Source organism: Polyodon spathula, chromosome 11 (assembly GCF_017654505.1).
Source record: "Polyodon spathula isolate WHYD16114869_AA chromosome 11, ASM1765450v1, whole genome shotgun sequence".
Taxonomy (NCBI): Eukaryota; Metazoa; Chordata; class Actinopteri; order Acipenseriformes; family Polyodontidae; genus Polyodon; species Polyodon spathula.
In genome coordinates, this window is record NC_054544.1 from 29764166 (window position 1) to 29789551 (window position 25386).

Consider the following 25386-nt stretch of genomic DNA (forward strand, 5'->3'; position numbering starts at 1 on the left):
CACTAGATGGCGGTGTAAACCCTTTTTTGAATGCTATGCCAGACATGTGCCAACTGTGGAGGTGCCGCCTGTAACCTGGGAATTCAACCAAAAATAAATAAATACACAAATAAATAAAAACAACGAACACGGTTAACTACATTGTTTTCCTTACTACAAAATCAATGGTGCTGTGTAAGATTTTGGCAGCTAATTCATTGGGTTTTTTTTTTTAAGTTTGGCTGTGTATGAGGAAATTAGACAAAAACACACATCACTTGACTATTAAATCAGCATTTAATTAAATAATAATTAAAAAAAAAACCTACACTTTAAAACAGAACATATACATTTTACAAATTTTGATAAAACATTAAAAAAAACTATGAGAAATAAAAGCTCTGTATGTTTTATTTTAAAATAAGTAATTCCTAAGGAAAAAAAAACAAAAAAAAACACCTTTATTATTACAAGTGCCTTGGCCAGTACACTGCATGTTGGCAGTGTTTTTTTTTTTTTTTAAATCTATAACTTCAAGAAGTTTAGTCACAGTTCTAAGATAAAACTATCAAAAAATCAAGTCACATAGACAAACGTTTCTGATGCTGGCTTCTAGGACACAGTTAAAGGACACACAGAAAAGAAAAAAAATTGTTCAATTGATTTATTTGATTTACTTATTCACTCTTTAATCAGGAATTCACCAAGCGTGCTGCCTCATTTACAAGGACATCCTCTCCTGATCAGATTTATTCATTGTTTTAGGGAAGGCAGAAAAACAGTATGATGAATCTCCAGGCAATCTCCACAATGTCCTGGTCTATTGTAGCCAAGAACTTTAAACCCATTGCCAAGCTTCACAGTCTACGGCCCACACTCTAACCAACATACTGCTTCCCTAACCTGGTCATGTCAGGCTGCCATTCTCTGCAATCAGACACTGCTTGTTTGTTTAGGATGTTTGTACAAGATAGCATGCCAAGTTCCAAAGATCACATTAAAAAGGTTCATCCTTCAAAGGCAACATAAATAAAGCCAGAACAGCAATAACTTTCTTTCACCTCTTAACCTCCAGTCATATAGGACTCAGAACAGAGCAGTGAGGACTTGTGCATATGGAATCCCCTCCAAACTGTGTCCAATACCTCCGTACTGCATTGGAAACAGAAACAGATCTCAAGAGTTTCAAATCAGGACAAGCAGCTACTGTGTGCGTAGGTCTCACGAATCCAAACTAGCAATAAACATCTCTGTGTGATTTGCTACTGGAATACAAGTTGTTTTTGAGTATTTTTATTTTTAGGTAGAAAATGTTGTAAACCTTAGCGCTGGCCCTCCCTTTGTGTCAGGAAACCTAAGTGAACAGATCAGTCAAAAGCAGGTGGAGGTTGATGTGAATGAACTACAGGAGCATTTGGCACAGTGGTGCCAAAGATCACACAATAGTGAGGCTGAGATTTCTGATCAACAGAGTTCCGATCGATCTTACAGTTTCAAACTGTCTCACAGTTCTTATCCATTTCTTTTTTTTACTTTTAAACCAGACATCTCATAAAAAAAGGACAAAACAGCCCACTACGGGGCAGACATCTCTTTGAAGTGATCAGAGTGTTTTACAATTATGGACACGAGATTCTTTTGACCAGCTAAACATGGTAAAGTCAAATATTGCAACATAACAACAACCTTTACTGTTACCCAAATGTCCGGGACAGAAGAATGCTAGACTCTGTGTAGAGCCGCTATGACAGAAACACAACTCGCTCCTATTGACAGACCTACTTCATATGTAATCATGATCTGCCTGAACTAACATAGTTCATAATTAATTAAACAAAAAGTAGTGCAATACTTTATAGACCTCCTCTATGTCACTATTTGATCTAACATTACTGTTGCTTTTAACAGCATCGCTTTACAATAAATTGCCCGGTTCAGTGCAGTCTAGTAGTGCACAGCAATTCATGTAAGGTAAGGCAATCACGGCCACACCAAACCCCACTATCCATCCCATAAATGGGTGCTCTCTTTATAAAGACATATATGCCTGTTTGAGTTCCCTTGTAAAAGTTTACCCTGGTAAAGCTGCATGGCAAATTTGAAGTTTTCCTATGCTTACAGTACACTATGCATTTACCAAAATTTCCTATGGTTTGTCCTGGTTTTTAATATGCTTAACCATACCTCTCTGGGCTTTACAATCCTTCCCAATACTTTATTATGCATTCATTATATGTTACTACACTTTGCAGCAGGCCACTTTTATAAGGGTTTACTGAGATCTGTGTGATTATCACAGAAAGTTTTAGTACTGCTGCAGGGCTTGGCTCCAGTGGTATTATGACTGTCAGGAGGCTGGATGATGAGGAAGCAGGCGTGAGGGTGGGAGCAGTGTGGTGAGCTCTGTCAGGCCTGGCTCTCCTGCTCGCTCGCGATGCAGGCAGGGCTCATGGGCTGAGCAACAGGGCTGCTGTGCAGGGGGACGGCTTCTTCTCTGCTCTGCTGGACACCTGGACAAAGGGACATGAGACAGGAGAGACATGTTAATGCTGGTTTCACTCTGAGCCGCAGCCTATTCGATTGCTTCGCAAGCATATTTTGTACCCATATTAATAACAGAGTGAAACAAAGTGTAGTTAACTTTCAGTCCTGCAAACAAGAGTTCTAGAACATCGATCGACATACCTACGTTACAGGGATGGCTGTGAACACCATGGTACACGCATATTAACTGAAATGAATACATTTCTGTTCAACCGCATTGACGTTTTGAGCTTTGCAATGAGAATTAATCAACTGAAGATATTTGATTCGATACAATCACAGGCACAAGTATGCTTATAACTTACTAAATACGGGTCCGGAAAGCTTCAAACAATAACCCAGTACCTCTGATCTTTCCATGAAGCATCAGTCATGGTTCCAGTCTAACAGAACCAGAGAATGAAAGTGTAGTTAACCCTTTGTGAAGTGTAAAGGCATACTTGGGACTGGGTGCAGGTCTGCACAGCTCTTCCTAGCTACTGGACTTCTTTACTGTTCGCTCAAGGATATGCATTGTGTTGCATGGAATAAAGGTTGAAAACCACAAGCTTATGCAGAAAATAAAACAACTATAAAAACACATTTATACTAAGCTGTTAGTGTTAAACGTTAATTCAACAAGGAGTGGAGTAAGTGAAAGGGCATGCAGCTCAGCACACACACAGCAGGTTGTCTTTATCCCAGTGGCTGAGAGAAGTACCTTGCCGGCTGGAGCCGGAGCTGCAGTTGGCTTGCCTCCTCCTGTTCTCCCGTGCCTGCCAGGGGAAGCACTGCCGAACCCAGGACATTGTGCCTCCTCTATCTCTGCTGCCCCCTGTGACAGACACACAGAGAGAGAGAGACACACACACACACTGTTTGAATAAACAGCAGTTTAGGCAACTCTAAAGCTTGAGGGAACACAAAGACACTTTTTCAGGATCAGTGGCTTGAAACCTGGTTCCAGGAAACCTAGTATGAGGCCTTTGCTGAATCAAGCCCTGTCTCCCCTGGTATGCCATGAAGTGGCCTGAAACCAAGTTCCAAGCCACAAATTGGCTTTGTGTTCCCTCAGTTTAATAAATCAAGTTCCATGCAAACATTATCAGATTTACATTTATATTTAGACAATCATGTTCCCCAGTAAACGAGCACCCACAACTTGAAGGCTAGAGAGTTTTACAACAACTGTAGTACCTTGTTGGTACTCTGAAACTGGTTCACGGGATACGACAGTTTGCAAGGCCCCCTGCTGAACACACTGTGGGTACTGGAACATGGCCCTAGGGATTCAGAGATCACAGCAAGTCTTGTGACATAGTGGGTGACTTTCATTATCTTAATGTGGTGATGATGATGATTCGGTGAAGTTCTGCATTACTTCCAGAGGTTTGTTTGTGTTCAGGCACATACATATTTGTCACAAATATTTGCTGAGCTGCATATAAAATGGGGACACAACAATGCAAGCTCTCACAATGCAAGCTGGTGCCAAATCTGTGGCAATTATGGAGAATCTGAGAGGCCACTTCTCAACAGGAAATGCTGAGCTTAGGGTGCTGCCAATAAACTTACAATTGTTGGATTATTTTTTAATTGCCAGGAAACTTTCAGTTTCCATGACTACCAATCACAAACAGTCTAGTCTGCTCAGTACACTAATTGCATTATTAAGGGCATGTCGATTTACAATTTGTGCTTTTTTCTTCCCAGTCCAATTAATTATTTTGTTATAACTGAATGTTTTTTTCTCATATACTGTTATATTCTTTACTTTACACAACTACACTACACTGTACAGATGTATTAAATTGCCTGTTTTTTCGTCCTGTCATTTCAGTCTAGAATTTCCAGGACTTTAGTTATGCAGTCTGTAAAACATGTTGCATAACAATTGATAATTGGCCTACTACTGTACATTTTCATTTATAACTAACTTCAGTTGCACACATCTTTAATTTTGGTACATATGTTTTTCACTGGTAGCATGAACAATACATTTAATTAAATATAAAACAAAATTTTTGGGAGACTACTTATTTTAAATCACTGTACCTGTTTCTGCGCAAAGCGAGGCTCGGATGGCTTTGCAGGCATTTTTCTTAATTTCGAGTATACACTCCCGCTTCTTCGGTATGAAGTGACCAACCCACGTCGCCTCGTCGGGGTGCCCCTTGAAAACTGTCTTCAGCAGCTGTTCTAGCAGCCGGACTGACTGCCAGCTGTCCCTGCTTTCGCTTGTCGAGTGCACCAGCCCAAGCAGAGCCGGCTGGACACCCGCAGTCCGACTGCGACTCCTCACGTCCTTGAGAATCTCCTTCAGGCAAACCCTGTTCCGAGGATGAAGCAGAAACTCGTGCCTGAATACAAAAACGATTAACGGGCTGTGTATAGCTCGCTGTGTACCTTTGCATGCTTTGCCATACGCCCTGCGCGTTTCGACCGCCCGTTGTTGCTGTGAGCACTTAACCAGACCGGTCGCCGGCGTGGCAGCACTACATCTGGCGTTGTCGGTGGAACATTGATCTGCTTCGTCTTTTACACCTGGTTGTATTTCCTCGCCAGGAATACCGACACAGTTGCTTGCATTGACGTTGCCGATGACACTTGGAGTCCCGTCACCACCGCCTCCTGCTGAAATTGAACCGTTTTTTATCTCAACGCAAGTTTCATCATCACTAGTACCTGTTGTGGTTTTTAATCCAGATGGGAACATCTCATTGACGAACTCTTCCATCGAGCCGCGTTCGCTCCCGTCGCCTTTCTCCAAAACATCGCTAACTAAGAAAATCCTTTCCCTGCCACCGATGTCTTTTAAAGCCTGCTGGAATTCCTCCTCTGTCGAGTCATAGTCTCGCTGAGATTCACCTAAGATCTCCGAGTCCGAGCAGTGAATCTCGCTCTCTTTCTCCTCCACCCCCATGAAGCAAATGCGGCTTTATTGCTTAGTTTTATACTGCAGAACCACCGCTACTCTCTATCCAGTGCTGCGCCTCCTGTCTGGTTCTTGAAAAATGATCGCCTCAGGGAGACTTGATTCACGAAATCCTAGTTCCCTTGTTCGCGGAGTACCATACACGTCGCTGGACATGGCATACCTTTTGAAAACACACACACAAAATACACGAATCACTGACAATTCAGTTCAGGGGGTGGGTTAGCAGAGGATTCGTGGCAATTGGTTTGGCTGTGATTTTGAATGGCGGCCAGAGAGGCGGATACGATTATGTTACAGGCTGGAAAACACACGATGACGTTTAGGGGCTGTCACGTAGAGAAATGCAAGTTATAACATTTATTTGCAATTAAACTTTCATCTTTCGGTGTTGGATTGTTACACAAGCCGGGCTGTCCACATCATGTTTCAAAGTTATTTACATGACAACAACACTTTTTTTTTTTTTTTTTTTTGACAAATTAAATTAGAAATGCGAGACAAATCTGGAAACCACCGCTGCAAATGATGAGCATGCACGCTGCTACACGCGTTGTTGAGGTTTACTAAGTTACAGCAATACAAAATGCATTCATAACAACCAAACAAATCCTATAACTCGACCCCCAGCCCATACCAGTAAAGTGACCGTTCCGGCTGCTCTTTCAGTGTATGTTCTGTTGTGTGAATGAAAACCAGCCACTGTCCTCCACGAGTCTTTTTTTTTAATTTTTTTAATTTTATTTGTATTTATTTTATACTAGTGAAATATTGGTTTAAATAGTAAACTACCGTGATTGTTAAATCTCTCAGATGTATACGATCTCTATCTTTGTTTACGAGTGGTAGAGTATTAGTCAGCAGTTAATCATTTAGAGTCTAGGTGGTTCAAGGGCAGAGTGCTGAACTACTTGTCACAAAACAACCTTAGATTGGTTGGATGTCCCTTGTCCCAGGACACTGCGCAGCACTGGAACAAGGACCGTGTATGAGTTGTAACGTTTTAGCTTGCACTCTCTCGCGAGAAATGTACCTGTGGGGGGCGTGGCACTTAGCTCTCCAGGCGTCTGGTTCGTAGCCATTTGATAGAATATTTGCGATATGAAGGCTATGGGCTCAGGGAAGAGTTTAAACTTAAAAAGAGTTAGAAAATAAAGTTGTAATTGTTATTAGTACTGTATTGGTTTCAGGCTTTCCATAAATACACCTTTAGATAGGCGATGAAGGTGCAAGAGCATTATGCACAGTTTTCAAGATTAATCTCAGTACTGTTTTTTTTTTTTTTAAACGTGTGTATGTACCCGTGGATGAGTACAAGTTTTACAGATGAGCCAAATTCACTTGAATCGTTGCATTATATTGTGGCGATCTCGGTTAACGCAGGCAGGCGCATCACACAGGTCGAGGCAATCCACACACAGGCAGAGGGCGAGAGTGAACCTGGGACCCCTCGCTCTAAAGTATAGCGTCTGCCTGCGTTAACCGATATCGCTACATAGGTGTCAGTAGACGCAGGTACCCCGGCACGCACTCGTCGGACTGTAGCCTGAGCAAGTCTGGGGCAGACTTGAGGCTGGCAGGGGAGAGTGTAGCGTGCATGGGGAAGGCAGCAGCAGGATTGGTATAGCGGTATCTGCGCTATAGTGTGAGAGGTACTGGGTTCGCGCCCGCCCTCTGTCTGTGTGTTGCACCGTCCTGTTTGAGGCGCCTGTCTGCGTTAACCTAAATTGCTACAATATGATTTACAGCGACCCCTAGAGGTGAAATGTACGCAATCCTAACAGGCAAGTTTTTTTTTTTTTTTTTTTTTTTTATATAACTTTTTTTTCAAACCCGAAAGGAGGAAATGCGAGAGCGGTGTCACAAGGGTTATTTAACCTTTTGTTTCAGATTCTGTTCGGGAAGCGTTGTGGTTTTGTTGAGTGTAGTTTTTCTGTATTTAGAGCACGAAAAATAATTTGCACATTAGTAAATGAAAAACATTAGCTTTTCCCTTCTGTAGAGGTGATAATCCATATTTACTGAATATGCTTGTGTAGTGGAAGGCGTGATGATGGCATGCAGAGGGAACGCCTCCCATAAGCATGTAAACATGACGTAGAGCGAGACTTCATTTGTACTGAATCTGCTTAATGAAACAATCCTGTTTGTGCATATTTAGTAAACATAGTATAACCCATTATTAAAACAAGTCAAACAGCTGTTTTGTGATTTTCACTGCTAGGATGAGTGATCGCCCGGCTAGTCCCCTGACTGATCAGTGTCGGATCCAGCTTTGTATTCTCTGGGCTGTTTTACCCTTTGTACCAATAGAAGGGACAAGAAATACACAAACTGGAGGTACATACAGCAGTTTGAATCTTGTCTCCCCATCCCCAAGCCTCTCTGAGCCATTACCATTGATTAAACTTCCACGAGCTATATTTTGCATAAAGAATAAAATAAAAATATATTGTTCTTTTTTTCCATGGAATGGAAATCCCGAAGGTTCAGCTGATAAAGATATTGGCTGCGTCGCGCTGGAAAAGGCTCGGATATGCTGTCGTGGAAGGTTATTTACTTACTAATGTTGGCAACATATTTATAAAGGAGATTTCTACACTGAGGTTCCTAGTGTTCACAGCAACCCTCGTGGACAGCAGCAGTACCCAGGATACAGTATATACACAAAACCCCGTTTAACAGGCACATGCAATACTGTTAAAGGTGTGCTGGTTCTTTGTATTTTGTCTTTGGATTCTGAATATTAAGAGATCTCAAAGACAACTCTACAGTAAATACAATAATTCCTTTTTAAAATTCTCAATTCCAGTGCCTTCAAATGAATTGATATTTTCGAGATGTAATTGTTCAAATGCTTTCATTCGAAGCCAATTTAATCGACTTAACAGTGACTTAAATGTAAGTAATTTGCTGTCACTGTGAGAAGACAATATTGACAGAATACAGCTAATTGTAATTTCGATCAATGATGTGTTGGAAACTATTAAAATGGAATTGGAAATTGATTTTTAAAAGGAATTAGAAATGGAATTGATAAACAGAACTTGACTGACTGAAGACGACACTCGCTGCTGCTCCATGGTGGCCAATTGCTTCACCTGTTGTAGTTGAAACACCCTTCAATGTTGGATCTGCAATCAGACCATGTAACCTACAGGTAAAAGTGTGCGATAGATTCTCTATATGTGCATATCCTTCAGTAATGTAAAAAATAACTGCGATATTTAGCACAGCACAGTAAAGATGTTGAAAAAGCTAATAGGGGTTAACAAAATGGATTGTATTTCTTTTAATCTGTCAGTGTGGCGCATCCCCATACAGAAAATGGATGCTAGTGTGGTCTTGCCATGGGTTATTTACACCCCCTCCAAGCACCCACTGTGGGGAAACTGCTTGTGTTGCTGGGTTGCCCTGGGTAAGATGGTTAGCTTATCTTTCCTTTACCATCCCTTCCAAGAATAGTTCAGCCAGAGGGGGAGACCCTGGACAGCCAGTATGTGCCCAGGTGCTTCAGAGTCATTCCAAACGTCATTGTTCAGGAGAACAAGGCGGCCTGGAGCAGCATCACAAACACATGGTCAGCGTGTGTGTATGTGTGTTGGGGGCGGCAGGGTATATAATGTGTAGACATTCCATCCATAACTGTTGACATTCGACAGTTTTACACTTTGAAATACAGAAGCTTAATAAATGAAACGACAATTTATGAAACAGATTATAAAAGGAACAAAAGTGAAAATCCTGCAGTGAACGGCATTCTATGTTTTTGTCCCCTCCCCTTCCTTCAAGAATGCAGAATAGCAAGGACAGCACTGACACAGTCCCCTTCAGCCTGGTCCCCAGTGGATGTGATGGAGGTGACGGGGTCTCTGTTCGGGTGGTCTCCCTGCTGGAGAATTCAAACCTGTGCCTCGAACCACCCATGTACTAGCGCCAGCGCAAGGCCCAGGAGGGCTTCACGGGCTACATAGCGCAGGGGCTGAGTGGAGAGATGCTGCAGGTTGGGGCCACCCTGACCGGATTTGCGGAACTGGTCCTGGAGCCTGGGAAAGTCCTGAAGCTGTAGCGCCCCAGGGACGGACAGGAGCATCTCCTGCTCCTCTCTGACTACAAGAGCTTTCTGCAGCAGAATTAAGCATCCCTCACCATGTGGAAGGTTCTGACAGCTCTCTTTGGGCTCACAGGAGCCTATCTGCTGGCCTACATTCTTTACAGGAAGTATCGAAGGCAGAGAGGCAACAGCCAAGCCTGAACCCACTGGCCTGTATTTTCCTATCTGTGCACACTGCAGGCAGATTACCTCTCCATACTGAATGTATGATGTGGACAGTTTGCACACAGTGGAAAATTAGATCCATCAACTATATTGGGTCAATTACAATGGACTTGAGAATTCTGACCTTGGTTCTGTACTAAGGTGGGTGCTGGCTGGTAGAGTACTTAGTGCATTACAATTGGTAGTTCTGCAGACTGTCATGGGTATATACAATTGTTACTGAAAATCAATTGCAAAATAATGTGATCAGTAATTTCTGAACAGAATATTAGTTCTTTTTTTCCCTCCAATGTTAAAATTGCTGTTAGAATGGCAGATAATTTCACAAAACTTGGCAGCATTTTACTCATTTATTTTTTACAGCACCATTAGCAGTGGTGATCACATTGCTGATCACACCCTACTGTACTGTGATAAGGAATGCAGTCAGAGTGACAGTGCATGCTAGTATGGAATTCCCTCATGCATTGTACTGCAAGATGTATATGTACTGTCAAAGTATGCACTGTACCATATTTTCATTAACACTGCCATCTCCTTTAGTATGATAGTAGCATGTATGTTTTGTTTCCGCATCACTCTGATGACAACATTAATTCCAGGGTAGCTAGCCAGCTGTGTGGATAAAAGGGATACGACAGGAGACATGCAGTATCATCCGACTGTGTTAGTGAATCTGTATGGTCTTACCAAGCCATCTGGGATCGCTGATTTACTTTGCAAAGAAACCAAAAGTAAATTAAGTTGGGGGATGGGAATCTATCTATCTATAGTGCCATGAAAAAGTATTTGCCCAGTCTGATTTTCAGCGTTTTTGCCCATGTTTCACCTTGAATTTGGTCAGATCTTTTTGTTGACTGTAGTAGTATACACAGGGAGGCTGAGAGAAAAAAATGACACCAAAGTTTTGTGCTTCTTTCATTTGTTTGGTGTGCTAGGTAATCACCCCCCCCCCCCCCCCCCCCCCACAATCAGGCCTGATTTGGACCAGCCCTGCCCAATACAAATCTGACTAACTTAGGCCCTTACCATCAGAGTGAAGTTGTCAACACACAGGTTCTAGAGGCATCATGCCACGATCAAAAGAAATTCCTGAACACCTCCGGGGGGAAAAAAAAAAAAAAGTCTGGAAAGGGTTACCAAGCCATTTCTAAGGCTCTTGGGCTCCACCAAACCAAAGTCTGATCCATATTGTCCAAATGGAGAAAGTTTGGGACAGTAGTGAATCTTCTCAGGAGTGGCCGTCCTCCTAAAATCTCTCCAAGAGCAAGGCGTAAAATCATCCAGGAAGTCACAAAGAATCCTAGAACAACATCCAGGGATCTGTAGGCCTCTCACGCCTCGGCTAAGGTCAGTGTTCATGACTCCACCATCAGAAAGACACTGGGCAAAAGTGGGTTTCATGGCAGAGTAGCAAGGCGGACACCACAGCTCAATAAGAACATGAACGCTCGTCTCAAGTTTGCCAAAATGAACCTGGATGATCTTCAAAAGCTCTGGAGCAACGGTCTATGAACAGATGAGGCAAAAGTGGAAATTTTTGGCCCACATGGGCCCCGTTATGTCTGCTGAAAACCAAACACTGCATTCCACAGTAAGAACCTCATACCAACGGTCAAACATGGTGGTGGTGTCATGATTTGGGGATGCTTTGCTTCATCAGGACCTGGACAACTTGCCATCATTGAAGGAACCATGAATTCTGCTCTGTATCACAGAATTCTACAGGAGAATGTCAGGTCATCCATCCGCGAGTTGAAGGTGAAGTGCAGCTAGGTCATGCAGCAAGACAATGATCCGAAGCAAACAAGCAAGTCTACATCAGAATGGTTGAAGAACAAGAAATTTAAAGTTTTGAAATGGCCTAGTCAAAGTCCAGACCTAAACCCCATTGAGATGTTGTGGCAGGACCTAAAACGAGCAGTTTATGCTCAAACCCACAAATGTCACCGAGTTGAAGCAGTTCTGCATGAAGGAGTGGGCCAAAATTCCTCCACGGAGCTATGAGATACTGATCAATAACTGCAGGAAGTGTTTGGTTGCAGTTATTGCTGCTAAAGGTGGCATAACTAGTTATTAAGTCTAAGGGGGCGATTACTTTTTCAGATGGGGGCATTGGGTGTTGCATAACTTTCTTTAATAAATAAATGAAATCAGTATCAATTTTGTGTTACTTGTTCACTCAGGGTCCCTTTTAACTAATATTAGATTTTGGTTGAAGAGCTGATAACATTCTGTGTCAGAAATATGCAAAAATGCAGCAAATAAGACAAGGGGCAAATACTTTTTCATGGCACTATCTATTTATCTATTTATTTATAGGAAGCCTTATTTCAATGCTGTGGCAGAAAACAAATATTCCAATGAGTTGATCAAAGTTAGATGTCACTTATATATATATAGATAATATATATAAATATATATATATATATAATATATATATATATATTATATATATATATATGAAATTATTATATATATTTAACTGTATAAATTGACTACTGATTTAACTTTGATCAACTCACTGGAATATTTGTTTTCTGCCACAGCACTGAAATAAGGCTTCCTGTAAATAATGCAATTCAAACATAGTCTCAAATAACATGGTATGCTATAAATATACTAGCACACTGTATTAAAGGCGTTCTTACATGGCTGAGCTGTGATATTTACTCCCCATTTTCTCTGCAGGCTTATTTAATTTTTCATATTATTGAAACTTTATTTTTATCTTGTGCATGTCTTTGTTGCAGAAAACAAATCTGGTTCACTGCAGAATTTGCAGCAGTTTATATCTCCAAACATTTTTTTTTTAATTTCCTTATTTAAAAGCAAATGCCTCGGAAATATGTTGTTTTACAAACTGAAAAAAAACGACTGTCCAGTACACAGAGAATGATGCTGCTCAGCACCACATACCAAGTATTCCTTTAACTGAGTCGGATCTCCTCGTAAAATGCTCACAGCTTCTCAAGAGCTAGTCAGACGCATCTACAGATTGGGAGGGTGTCCCTTTAAGCGCCGGGAAACACCTACACCCTCTTTAGAAAAGCTTTTACTTTCCGTCTTCTTCAGAAGATTCATCCTCTGCTTCTTCCAACCACTGGATAAATTTCTGGATCTGGTAAGTGGATAAAAAAAAAAAAAAAAAAAAAAAAAAAAAAAAAAAGCAGAGACATGTCAGCTACGGGGAGAGTTATTTCATGTGTAGGCAATGGAATAGACACTTGCTTCCCTTAGAGCACAGAATGAGTAAAGATCTAAATTGGTAGTACTTCAGATTATGGGACATACATAACCATGTAATAACTGGATAACTACCATGGTTTCTTATCTTACCTACTAACCACTAATGAAATGTGTGTCATTAGTGTACCATGCTGACACCAAGTAATTACATCGGGTAAAACGTTAAATGCTACTACCACGTGATTACACAGCAGTTCTCATGTAACAGCAGTTATTGACAGTTAATCACCCAGTTATTACAGTGCAATTACCCGGCACCAATACATGGTGGTATTCAGTGGGTTTGAGTTGCAATTGCCTTCTTTGTAGACGTGGTTCGACATGCCCTTCACTGTACCTTACTGTGACAGGATCAGGACCCTCACTCCAACTCAGCGCTGACTTACCCCCGGTTTTGAACCTTATAGTGAGGATCTGGACCTTCTCTCCCACCCAGCGCTGACTTACCCCCTGGTTTTTGCGCAGCAATTTGCTCTTATCTGATGTCACCCCCTGGGAAAACCATCGGAGGATAGCTTCTTCTGCTAAAATTTCCTGCTGGTAGAAAGCCATCAAGACCTTGGAAAAGAAAAAAAAAGAAAGCAATAAATCAATCAATCAAAACCTTTATCCAGATGAGTCAATTGAGAATTCTCATTGACAACTACAACCTGACAAAAGGCTCAGTACACAGTCACAGGAAACAACATCAAACACAACAAATAGAGTATAAAAAACAAACACATAATCAATCATAAAACACAGCAGGGACAGAGCAATGAGTCGAACCTGTGGCTAAAAGCAACTTCAGATATGAATTGTACTAATTTTAATTGCAAATAATTCTTCTGGGACCTCTGCACCTATGCAGTACTTATAAGAAAAACAAGTAAAACAACTGCTTCAGCCAAGACCCATGAGTAAAAAGAAATAGAAAGTAGGGCTCACTTTGACCATAGCTGCCCACAGTGCATCTCGCTCCAGGAAAAACTCTTCAATGGCAGCCAGGCAGTCCATGTGGTCCTGTGCTCTCTTAACATAGTTTTTAAACACAGGGGTCCATCTCTTCAACAGCTGAAGGGATAAAAAGAACCAATCGAATTAAAACATGTACACACGATTGGTTCACAGCATTTAAGTCTTCCAAGTGCATATTGTGTACATTTTTAATACGTCAACTTAAGACTGCAGGTTAGAATCAATTGCATATGTTTCTATACAAATTAAGGAGTTGAAGTGCTCGGTTTTGTGTTCTGACTCAAGTTTGAACTGTAGGGGTGGGGACCTCACACTCCTCTCTCCAGTCTCGTGGATACGTACAGGAAAGAGGAGGGGGTTGTACTGAGAGGATGTCAGTTCCTGTCCTTGCTGCTGTATCGGAAACTCCAAAACCACTTTAGTGAGGATCTGCATCACCTCCTTCAAAGTGATGTTGTAGGCGTACCTAAGATCAAAACAAATACATATATTTGCAGGCATACTATAAATATGATTACAATATTTTCATTGTTGCTGAAATACTTTTGCAAGGGTGTTATTTTGTCTGTGTGAAGCTTGCCAGTTAAACTCTCTTGAATATAAGCTGCTGTTTCATAAGCCTGTTCACATTCAAGGACAAGACAGAAGAGCTGGGGGTATTAAAATGGACAGTTCTTTTCAGATTATAGGAATGAAGAAGCCCTGGGACAGGGGTATGGCTTACTTCAGGGAGTTTATCTCCAGTACTAGATTGTCACAGCCAATGCTCTCCTCCATGCCCCTCTGTAACGTCCCCATCACCTCCACCTGGAAAACTGCAGAGACACACACAAACAAGTTTCATTGTTTTCCTTTCCCGTTTTCAAGTCAGGTGTTCTTGTGCATTTAAGTAGTGGTGGTTGTGCTGTTCAGCAGACTGATTCCGTGCGAGATCCAATACTTATATTATCTGATCTGGCTCCAACAATCACGCGAATACACACACACCAAAAAGAGATGCCACCGGATGTAGTATTAAATTAGTTTTCCATGTAAATCACTATGCCATCTTCTTAAGGACAAATCGAAAAGGTTTTTTCCAGCTTCTGGTTTCTGTGGACGTTAGGACATGTGAATTTCTTTTCATAATTTTATATAGGCTAGACATGTACCAAAAAAAGTTATGTTAAAATCCAAAATATCTTAACTTGTAACTGTTGAAATTTGTACTTTTTGAAATGCTAGCCTCAGTAATGGTAAAGGAGCCTCTGGGATCACTTGGCCCTCTCACCGTTGATATCATCAAGCTCGGGAGATGCGGTCCTGCTGTCCTGCTCCTGGGAGCCCTCGCTCACTTCACTTTCGCTCTCACTCTCTGGGTCTGGGTTCACTGTCAGACCTGTCAGGACAAGACGCAGCCACAGGACAAAACGTTATCTGCTCCAGATCAACGAGGGGAATTACAGGACAGAAAGCTGCAGTACATATTGCAACAGCGGTCAAGGCATTAGCATAGAAATATATTTACTCTGCAGAGACATTAATAAGACTGTAGAACCGTTTGAGCAATTCCAGGTTTTACTGGGAGTTTAACTAGAGATGTCGGAACGTACCCCACAGACCCTGCGATAACTCGTCTTCTTCTGCCTCCGACACATTGACTGTTCTCCAGATGTAACCTTTGCCCTCCGACCCCACCTCAGCAGAACTGTAACCTGGCAACAAACACAAGACCTCAATGTACAGGCTTAAAAAACAAACCCACAGGGCCAAAGACAGTGTTCTGCTTAAGAGTCCAGGCCTATACCTTTAGTTTTTGTTTTTAACGGGTCATTGTTGACCCCAGCGTCATCACTAAGGAACTCATCTTCGTCGTCATCCTCGTCCTCTTCATCGGGATGGTGCATTGAAACTACAGTCCCTTCTGGGAGAGTCAGATTTGGCCCGACTGCCACCTATCAACGGGGGAAACAAACACACATATCCAGAACTGTTCCTATAACCACTGGGCTCTCTCAAATACAAGGTTACCATAATCATATCAGAGCAAAGTGGAATAAAGCATAGGCACGCATTGTAAAGAACAGCGAGGTATGGAAAAGCATATTAATAAGCATGGCACGGTGAACTGTGGTCAATGCACAGTATGACCATGGGAAAACGCATGGGGAAAATACTAACATACCATGAAACTTTTGCAAGGACTGCACTCACATGTATACGAGAGTATGCAAAGACTCACATTAAATGCAAGGACGCAGTGCTGCTTCAGGGTGACCCCCTGCTTCACCTCCACATGGTCACAAAGCACGCACTGTGTGACGTTAGAGTTGTTGGCGATGCACACATTATTCCAGATGTAAGCCCTGTCCAGGATTACATTGTCCCCTGTAAAAGAAGTCAGGAACTGAGCATATATTCACAACAAAAAAACAGTGGCTGACAGAAAAAGTTCAATCACCTGATGAATCATAAAAAAATAAAATGTTAATTCACTAATGTTTCTTAATGAACTGATTTTTATCCACTGATGTCAAAATGATCAGATATACCAGCATGGTTAGAGAACATGATTTTTTTTTTTTTTTTAATCTTATTAAAATTGAAGCTGGAAACAGATGGCAAGATAATTCAATATCAGAACAATGTTCTTTTTATAACCTGGAAGCAGGGAAATTAAGTTAAATGCAAAGGCAAATGCATAGCAGCAAGTCATGGGATCCAACTTGGTTAACTGTGCTGGCTAGAAAGCTATTGGTAACCCAAAGAAGCTTGTGCATGCCATCCCAACACTAACTCAACTCAATGTTCTGTATTATACAGCCAAAGGATTTATTGGAATTGCATGTTTATGTTTCGAGTGTTTCGGTATACCGATGGTACAGTTGTTGCCGATGACACTGTTGGAGATTTGGCAATTGGAGCCAATGATGGTTCCCCGGCCAATCAGCACGTTCTCCACCATCTGGCTGCCGTGACCCAGGCTGACGTCGGCCCCGCGGTACACATTGCGCCGGGAGTGGGTGCAGGCCTGCCCTTCCTCGTCTGTGAAGTTCATCTCCGGGGTGAGAGGGTACACCCAGCGGCGCACGACATCCGAGGAGACGGCATCGTACATGAGCAGGTTAGACACCCTGGCGCCGTACTGCTCTCCCGTCACGTGGAGGTGGATCTGGTTCCCTAGAATCTGAAGCCCCAGAGAGAGGCAATGAATTGCACTTCAAACAAAAATGCATTACGCTAATGTACCTACACACTTAAACAAGAGTCAATCTGGAATAAAAGGCCTAGCACAGGTTACTGTCATGACAACTTTGAAAGCAAGTTAAAAGGAGTACCTCTTCATTAACAAGAAGCCCCCGGACAAAGTCATTTCTTGTCTGGTAGTCGAAATTGTCTGTGAATAACTCTGCAACCTGAAAATAAATAATTAAGTAAATAATAAATCATTTAGCCCCTTTTTGGAAATTAGCCCAGTATTTTTTGTAGCTTAAGAGGGTTTATTTTGCATTCATACAGTGAGCTTCTGTTTCAAGCATCTCTGGTCCTATAATGGAGAGTTCAGCCACTTGAAGAGGCAGATTTACCTGCGGTGAACAGATGCTAATGTGGCAGTCGAGCAGGTCGTAGCGAATTTCAATCTCGTTACTTCCATTATGAAAAATATTCTGCAAAAAAGCGGAGGAAAAAAGTGTGTCATGACTGATTTGAAGAGAAGACAACAGTGAAGCTCACTCTACAGTATGAATATAATGCCTCATGCTCCTGTACAGTCAGGCATTTAAAAAGCCCTAAATGCACCCTAAAGAAGACTGGGCCGCACCCAAGCCCTAAAAGCATGCCTACCATTGGGAACTGGAGTTTTTTCAGCCCAAGAGTTTTCTGGTAGTGGAGAACCCGATTGGTCTTGCTTTCTATGGCAACGATGATGTCATCCTCCTGACAACGAGACCTGTGGCCTGGAGTGGACTCTTTGAAAATCATGGTCATCACGGAAATGTTTTTTTCCTTCTTGCGACGGTTCCTTGGCGAGAATAATAATAACACAATAATAATAATAAAGTATAAATACAACCCTGCAGGTTGGACAGAGCTGCCTGGGGAGTGTGTGCAACAGGGATGAACACAGCCATTCCCATCTGCTGTGACCTCAATTGGCCAATATGCACAGTATAGGAAAAAAATGTCAGTTGTGCCTAAAGACAAAAAAAAGGTCTTAATAGAAACCTAGAACTGACTAGGTAACACTCCGGTGTGTCTGATTATACTCACAGTACTGCTATGCAATGGGAGTTTCTATGACACCTGTGGTCCGGTGCTGGGTGGTGCGTTGTGATTCACACTCACCTGTGCTCCTGAAGGGCTGGCGTGATGTCAATGTTGGACACGACATCCCCGCAGACAAGGAGGAAGTCAGAGCGGACGAGTGTTTTGGCGTCGACGTCCCGCAGCACATCCCCCAGGGAGCGGTACAGCTCTGAGGTGATGATGTGCACAGTGTTAGAGGAGGTGGGCCGGCACCACTTCGATTTCCTGTACAAAAACAAAACACATCTGAGGTTTGTTTGTGAAGGACAGATACATAGAATCAATCATATCCTCCCTCCAGTGACATCTCAACATGATGTCTTCATTGACAGACTCTTGTAAACAAGGCCTCGTCTTTATGCGTGAATCTCCTGGTTGAATAATCCTGATGTATTATTTTTAATATATGAAGCCTATGATGCATTAATGTGGATGGCTTTTCAATAAGAGCCAACTTGCTTAAAGAGGCTCATGGATGAGCGATAAAGCAGAGCTGCATACTGGAGGTGCTCTTTGATTTTATTGGACATCCAGCAGAGGAAGATAAAGGTTTCCTGGACGCCGGCGGCTGTGAGGAACTCCAAGGTGTAGTCGATCATCGCCACGTTGGCCAGTGGAAGCAGAGCCTGGGGGTGCGAAACAAGACATCGGTTTAACTATTCAACTGTTCATACTGTCCAGGGATGGAACTCCCATTGCAGCTGTTTGCGCCCTTCCTGGTTTTACTAGGAGTTTAATAAAATACACCAGAGATTGTTACCTACACACACTGTGGCTAATCAAGCTTGTAATAAAACCTGGAATGGGTGAAACTGCTATGTAATAGGAATCTTAATCCCTGCCCTGCAGTGTCACAGACAGAAATTAGAAGCTTGGGAGGGCTAAATGAAGTGGATAGTAAAATCCTGGGATGGCTCAAGCTGCTTGAGTCTCATTTCCATCCCATTTTTACTTTTTTTTAGATGATGCGGTCATGCTCCTTAAGCCAAACAAGCCAGCAATGGAGGCCATTGCACGCTGATATAGATGCACAACTTAAGTGTATAAACACGCTGGTGACGAGTGTGCTGTGATCCACATACAAACTAGAACTACTGGTATATAACACCGCTGAAAACTGAGGGGAAAATGTAACTTTATCAAATGACAATACATAGCGGGAGGTAGTATGTAGTAAAAACACAAATGATCCTGTCAGATGACGGCACAGTGTGCACAAACACTGTATGATATACGATAAACCACCACTACAAGTACTTCAGTGTCTAGTGCAACTCGGTAAGTCACTGAAATGATGAAACAACGTCAAATAGTAAACGCAGGGGTCCGGTTTTTGCAATACAGAGGGTTGCGTGTACAGTGTGAAATGTGCTAAAGCAATAATAACGAAGTGCTGAATGACAGCTCGACCGCTTCAGATTACAGTACAATCTGTTGCAAATCCAAGCACGATACAGCAACCATATGTTTACTGACCCTAGGCTGGTCCTTGGAGATCGGGAAAAACCTCCTGTTGAAGCTGTCAGCAATCAGAACTGCCTGCAGCGGCTGCTCCTCTTCATCCTGCCCGACAGGACCCCTCTTGCCCGGATTAGCAGTGTTGGGATTTGACCGGCCCTGCTTTGCAGCTCTGCCTGCCATCTTTCTTTGCTCGTATTCCTCGCTCTTTCTGTGCAGTGTGATAACTTCCGTGTGCGCCTTTTAATGACGTAATATTCCTCGATGATGCGTGTTCAGCGCTGCAGCGGGGTTGGTGAAGTGAATGAATGTAAACGCTTTTTCTGGACTAAGTGGCGACTAAAGTTGTTTTATTTGGGTTACAGCAGCGAGATATATGACGAGGCTGCTAAAGTCGCACTGATAGCAGAGAAAGTGAGATGAAAGGAAAGGAGAGGGAGAGGGAGAGGGTATTTGTGGTGTTGTACCGCAAAAGGCCAGTAGATGTCACTATGTATCGATACTACACAGGAAGTGAAAGAGAAAGGAAACGTGTGTTACTGACCTCATCGTTCATGCTGCTGGCTCCTGTGTTGTTGAATTAAACCTGTTGGATTAAGTTACGTTTCCTCAGTTCTCACAACACAACATTATTACAAAATTAACCAGGGTAAAACAGAAGAGAAGAAGTTATTCTAAGTAGGTTAATTATAGGTCATTGCAATTAAAATGACTTCAATGGACTTGTACAGTGAAGGAACTAAGGGCTGCCTATAAATGGTCAGAATTTCCAGAAAGCGTACAAACACGTGCATTTTTATTTATTTATTTTTTTTATCAAACGAAATATTCACTTGCCTTCCCGAACTAGTATTGCAGTCACTTGAAATGTCACCACGACACTGTACTTCCCAGACAGCAAGCTCTCATTGAATCAACGTTGAAACGACATTGACAGTTACATTGATTCAACTTAGTTTTTGTTCATCGAGTTAATTCTGTATCAACTTGGTCTGTATAAATCATTTTCAACATTGAAACAACATTATTACTATGCAATATTAAAAAAAATGTGGTGCTGTTAGATTTAAATTTTTAACTTTTTTTTTTACAGTTAACTTTTTAAAAAATAAAAATTGCTCAATTTTACAACCATGCAGATATGAAATATAAATAATAATAATAATAATAATAATAATAATAAATAATAATAATAATAATAATAATGCAACACTGAACAAATTAATAAAGAACTTAAACAAGTGGACCACCATCGCAAAGAGTTTTACAAGATACAAGACTAGTGTGTGTGTGAACTATGCATCAGCTGCAGAGTCACTTACAACAGTGTCTCACCTGAAAGACAGTACAAAGAGGTTAAGTGACTTGCTCAGGGTCACACAATGAGGCAGTGGCTGAGCTGAGATATGAACTGGGTACTTCCTGGTTACATGGCTGTTTCTTTAACCACAGGACCACACAGCAATAGATAATGACACAGATAATGCCCTGATTTCAATTCACTCTATATACAGAAAGAAAGATACAAGGTGCCTGGACAAACAAAACTAATTTCAACTGCCTTGCTTAATAAAAATAAACAGACCTGCACACAGAAGTCATTCACTGCACAGCTTCAAACGAATGTATTCAGTCTGGTCTGACGTTTTTGAGATAGATAGATGCCTCCATGTTAATGTTTCAACATGAATTATATTATTATATTAAAAATAGAAATGAAAGTGAACACTTTGAAAACATAGAGTAGGGGATACATAAAATTGTCCATGTGTATTTTCTTGGCATTCGTTTCTGATAGTGAAGTGATGGTTTTCCTGAGAAGACTTGTAGTGAATCAGAGTTGTTTTCTTCAGTACGAGTTTAAATTAAACCTGTTGTCTGCAAGATACTGCTCAATATACTTTTTAAAAATCTGCAATAAAAGTAAAAACATCTTTGAAACAGGTTTGTTTATGGCTAGACTTTGTTGTTCATTTCATATGTGTAACCCATTCAAAAATCAAGCATGCTGTAGACATTCTATTGCATTGAAATAACCATCATTTGTAAAATGAGAACTTCCATGTATTTGTCACGGTTCACATACCTTTATCCAGGGTATTTGATATAACTGACACTGACTGACATGCACAAAGCTACATACATATTTCTACTTAAATCTCAGCCCATTCAGAAATAATGAAATACAATTAAGCTGTGTGTGTTTTTTTAATTTTATATATATATATATATATATATATATATATATATATATATATATATATATATATATATATATATATATATTCTTTGTTTAAATGATGAAGTCTGTTGTGACAGGTACAATTATGCCACTGAAATAACCGCCTACAGTACCTCTGGTAAAATAATGCTTTCCAGTTCCTTTTCTTGTTTTATGGCTGATGCAGAAACAGATAATTTCATTCTCAGAGTAACATTCAGCCCACCTGCAGAAATCATAAAACAAACATCTTAAAGTGGAACAAAATCTTTTACTGACTTACTGTAAAATAGTGAAATGTTGCAAAGGATGTCTCTTTAGTAGAAATTTTTTATCACCAAACTTGTAAATGTCACTATTGCTACTGCATCTCCTCCTGTTACCCTATCTGCAGCCAGAGCGATGACCCAATTGCTAATTGCTAGCAGGGTGCAGACAATGATATTTGTGACTAAAGTGTTCACGGTTAAACGTTTGATTCCTGATCGATTTAATTGAAATATCTACCTTTTTTTTTAAATTTAGTAGTCGCCAATTATTTTTTATAATTTTCTCCCAATTTAAGTTATCCAATTATTATTTAAGCTTGGCTCACTGCTACCACCCCTGTGCTGACTGTGAACAGAATTAGTGGAGTTGAGTATCTTGGTGTAATAATACAGAATATCTCTGATGTAAGTGTATTGCTAGAAAACAGCTTAAGTGTGTACAGGTACATTGCCACAGTATCGGTCTTGTACCGGAGTTGAAAAGTGAGTTAGGACAGAAAATGTAATCATATCGGTATATACTAAACCAAAACGTATTGTATCAGTATCGTTAGTCTGTTACCTGTTGTTGTTAATATTGTAGTTGGTGCAGATGCTGATGTAGTTGTTTCAGGTGGTGTTGTAGTTGGTACAGGTGTTGAGGTAGTAGTTTTAGGTGTTGTTGATAAAGGTGCTGTTGTTGTTGATACTGGTGCTTTTGGTACAGGTGCTGTAGTTAGTGCAGGTGTTGTTGATGAAGTTGCTGTTGTAGTTGATACTGGTGCTTTTGGTACAGGTGTTGATGTAGTTGTTTCAGGAGTTGTAGTTGGTGCAGGTGTTGTTGATGACGGTGTTGTTGTAGTTGATACTGGTGCTGTTGGTACAGGTGTTGATGTAGTTGTTTCAGGAGTTGTAGATGGTGCAGGTGTTGTTGATGAAGGTGTTGTTGTAGTTGATACTGGTGCTGTTGGTACAGGTGTTGATGTAGTTGTTTCAGGTGTTGTAGTTGGTGCAGGTGTTGTTGATGAAGGTGTTGTTGTAGTTGATACTGGTGCTGTTGGTACAGGTGTTGATGTAGTTGTTTCAGGTTGTTGTAGTTGGTGCAGGTGTTGTTGATGAAGGTGTTGTTGTAGTTGATACTGGTGCTGTTGGTACAGGTGTTGATGTAGTTGTTTCAGGAGTTGTAGTTGGTGCAGGTGTTGTTGATGAAGGTGTTGTTGTAGTTGATACTGGTGCTGTTGGTACAGGTGTTGATGTAGTTGTTTCAGGTGTTGTAGTTAGTGCAGGTGTTGTTGATGAAGGTGTTGTTGTAGTTGATACTGGTGCTGTTGGTGCAGGTGTTGATGTAGTTGTTTCAGGGTTGTAGTTGTGCAGGTGTTGTTGGTGAAGGTGTTGTTGTAGTTGATGCAGGTGTTGGTGTAGTTGGTGCAGGTGTTGTTGTAGTTGGTTCAGGTGTTGTTGTAGTTGGTGCAGGTGTGTTGTTGGTGAAGTTGTTGTTGTAGTTGGTGTTGTTGTTGTAGTTGGTGCAGGTGTTGTTGTAGTTGGTTCAGGTTGTTGTAGTTGGTGCAGGTGTTGTTGATGCAGGTGTTGTTGTAGTTGATACTGGTGCTGTTGGTGCAGGTGTTGATGTAGTTGTTTCAGGTTGTTGTAGTTGGTGTAGGTGTTGTTGATGAAGGTGTTGTTGTAGTTGATACTGGTGCTGTTGGTGCAGGTGTTGATGTAGTTGTTTCAGTTGTTGTTGTAGTTGGTGCAGGTGTTGTTGATGAAGGTGTTGTTGTAGTTGATACTGGTGCTGTTGGTGCAGGTGTTGATGTAGTTGTTTCAGGTTGTTGTAGTTGGTGCAGGTGTTGTTGATGAAGGTGTTGTTGTAGTTGATACTGGTGCTGTTGGTACAGGTGTTGATGTAGTTGTTTCAGGTGTTGTAGTTGGTGCAGGTGTTGTTGATGAAGGTGTTGTTGTAGTTGATACTGGTGCTGTTGGTACAGGTGTTGATGTAGTTGTTTCAGGTGTTGTAGTTGGTGCAGGTGTTGTTGATGAAGGTGTTGTTGTAGTTGATACTGGTGCTGTTGGTACAGGTGTTGATGTAGTTGTTTCAGGTGTTGTAGTTAGTGCAGGTGTTGTTGATGAAGGTGTTGTTGTAGTTGATACTGGTGCTGTTGGTACAGGTGTTGATGTAGTTGTTTCAGGAGTTGTTGTAGTTGATGCAGGTGCTGTTGTAGTTGATGCAGGTGCTGTTGTAGTTGATGCAGGTGCTGTTTAGTTGTGTAGGTGCTGTTGTAGTTGATGCAGGTTGCAGTTGATGCAGGTGCTATTGTAGTTGATGCAGATGTTGTTCTAGTTGATGCAAATGTTGTAGTTGATGCAGGTGTTGTAATTGATGCAGGTGTTGTAGTTGGTGCAGGTGTTGTTGATGATGGTGCTGTTGTAGTTGTACTGGTGCTGTTGGTACAGTTGGTGTTGATGTAGTTGTTGCAGGTGTTGTAGTTGGTGCAGGGTGTTTAGTTGATGCAGGTGTTGTTGTAGTTGATACTGGTGCTAGTTGGTGCAGGTGTTGATGTAGTTGTTTCAGGTGTTGTAGTTGGTGCAGGTGTTGTTGATGAAGGTGTTGTTGTAGTTGATACTGGTGCTGTTGGTACAGGTGTTGATGTAGTTGTTTCAGGTAGTTGTAGTTAGTGCAGGTGTTGTTGATGAAGGTGTTGCTGTAGTTGATACTGGTGCTGTTGGTTCAGGTGTTGCTGTAGTTGGTTTCAGGTGTTGTAGTTGGTGCAGGTGTTGTTGTAGTTGGTGCAGGTTGTTGTAGTTGGTGCAGGTGTTGTTGTAGTTGGTGCAGATGTTGTTGTAGTTGGTGCAGTTGTTGTAGTTGGTGCAGTTGTTGTAGTTGGTGCAGGTGTTGTTGTAGTTGGTGCAGGTGTTGTTGTTGTTGTTGGTTCAGGTGTTGTTGTAGTTGGTTCAGGTGTTGTAGTTGGTTCAGTTGTTGTAGTTGGTTCAGGTGTTGTAGTTGGTGCAGGTGTTGTTGTTGGTTCTGGTGTTGCAGTTGGTTGAGTTGTTGTAGTTGGTGCAGTTGTTGTTGTAGTTGGTTCAGATGTTGTTGTAGTTGGTGCAGGTTGTTGTTGTAGTTGGTGCAGGTGTTGTTGTAGTTGGTTCAGATGTTGTTGTAGTTGGTTCAGGGTTGTTGTAGTTGGTTCAGGTGTTGTAGTTGGTTCAGGTGTTGTTGTAGTTGGTTCAGATGTTGTTGTAGTTGGTTCTGGTG

The 25386-nt window shown here is 41.5% G+C and overlaps 2 protein-coding genes and 1 pseudogene across 3 annotated transcripts; all 3 read right to left on the reverse strand.

The window, feature by feature from the left end:
• Window positions 1–523: 523 nt before the first annotated feature.
• LOC121323405 (uncharacterized protein C2orf72-like) lies at window positions 524–6820 on the reverse strand. Of its 2 annotated transcripts, XM_041264457.1 has the most exons (3): window positions 4558–6232; window positions 3224–3337; window positions 524–2489 (listed from the first exon to the last, which is right to left on the reverse strand). In XM_041264457.1, exons 1-3 carry the CDS (start codon window positions 5423–5425, stop codon window positions 2386–2388), a joined length of 1086 nt encoding a protein of 361 aa, XP_041120391.1. In that variant the 5' UTR covers window positions 5426–6232; the 3' UTR covers window positions 524–2385. The 2 variants fall into 2 exon arrangements, with proteins under 2 accessions (XP_041120391.1, XP_041120392.1); XM_041264458.1 differs by lacking the exons at window positions 524–2489; window positions 3224–3337 and adding an exon at window positions 3385–3785 and having other exon boundaries at window positions 4558–6820.
• A 5774-nt stretch (window positions 6821–12594) lies between these two features.
• Window positions 12595–20056, reverse strand: eif2b5 (eukaryotic translation initiation factor 2B, subunit 5 epsilon). The gene is made up of 16 exons (XM_041264594.1): window positions 19686–20056; window positions 18711–18835; window positions 18249–18434; window positions 17748–17925; window positions 17489–17569; window positions 17240–17317; window positions 16776–17088; window positions 16144–16289; window positions 15709–15856; window positions 15515–15616; window positions 15193–15300; window positions 14647–14737; window positions 14265–14388; window positions 13893–14018; window positions 13413–13523; window positions 12595–12837 (listed from the first exon to the last, which is right to left on the reverse strand). Exons 1-16 carry the CDS (start codon window positions 19848–19850, stop codon window positions 12772–12774), a joined length of 2148 nt encoding a protein of 715 aa, XP_041120528.1. The 5' UTR covers window positions 19851–20056; the 3' UTR covers window positions 12595–12771.
• Window positions 20057–24680: 4624 nt separating this feature from the next.
• Window positions 24681–25270, reverse strand: LOC121323446 (annotated as a pseudogene).
• Window positions 25271–25386: the final 116 nt, after the last annotated feature.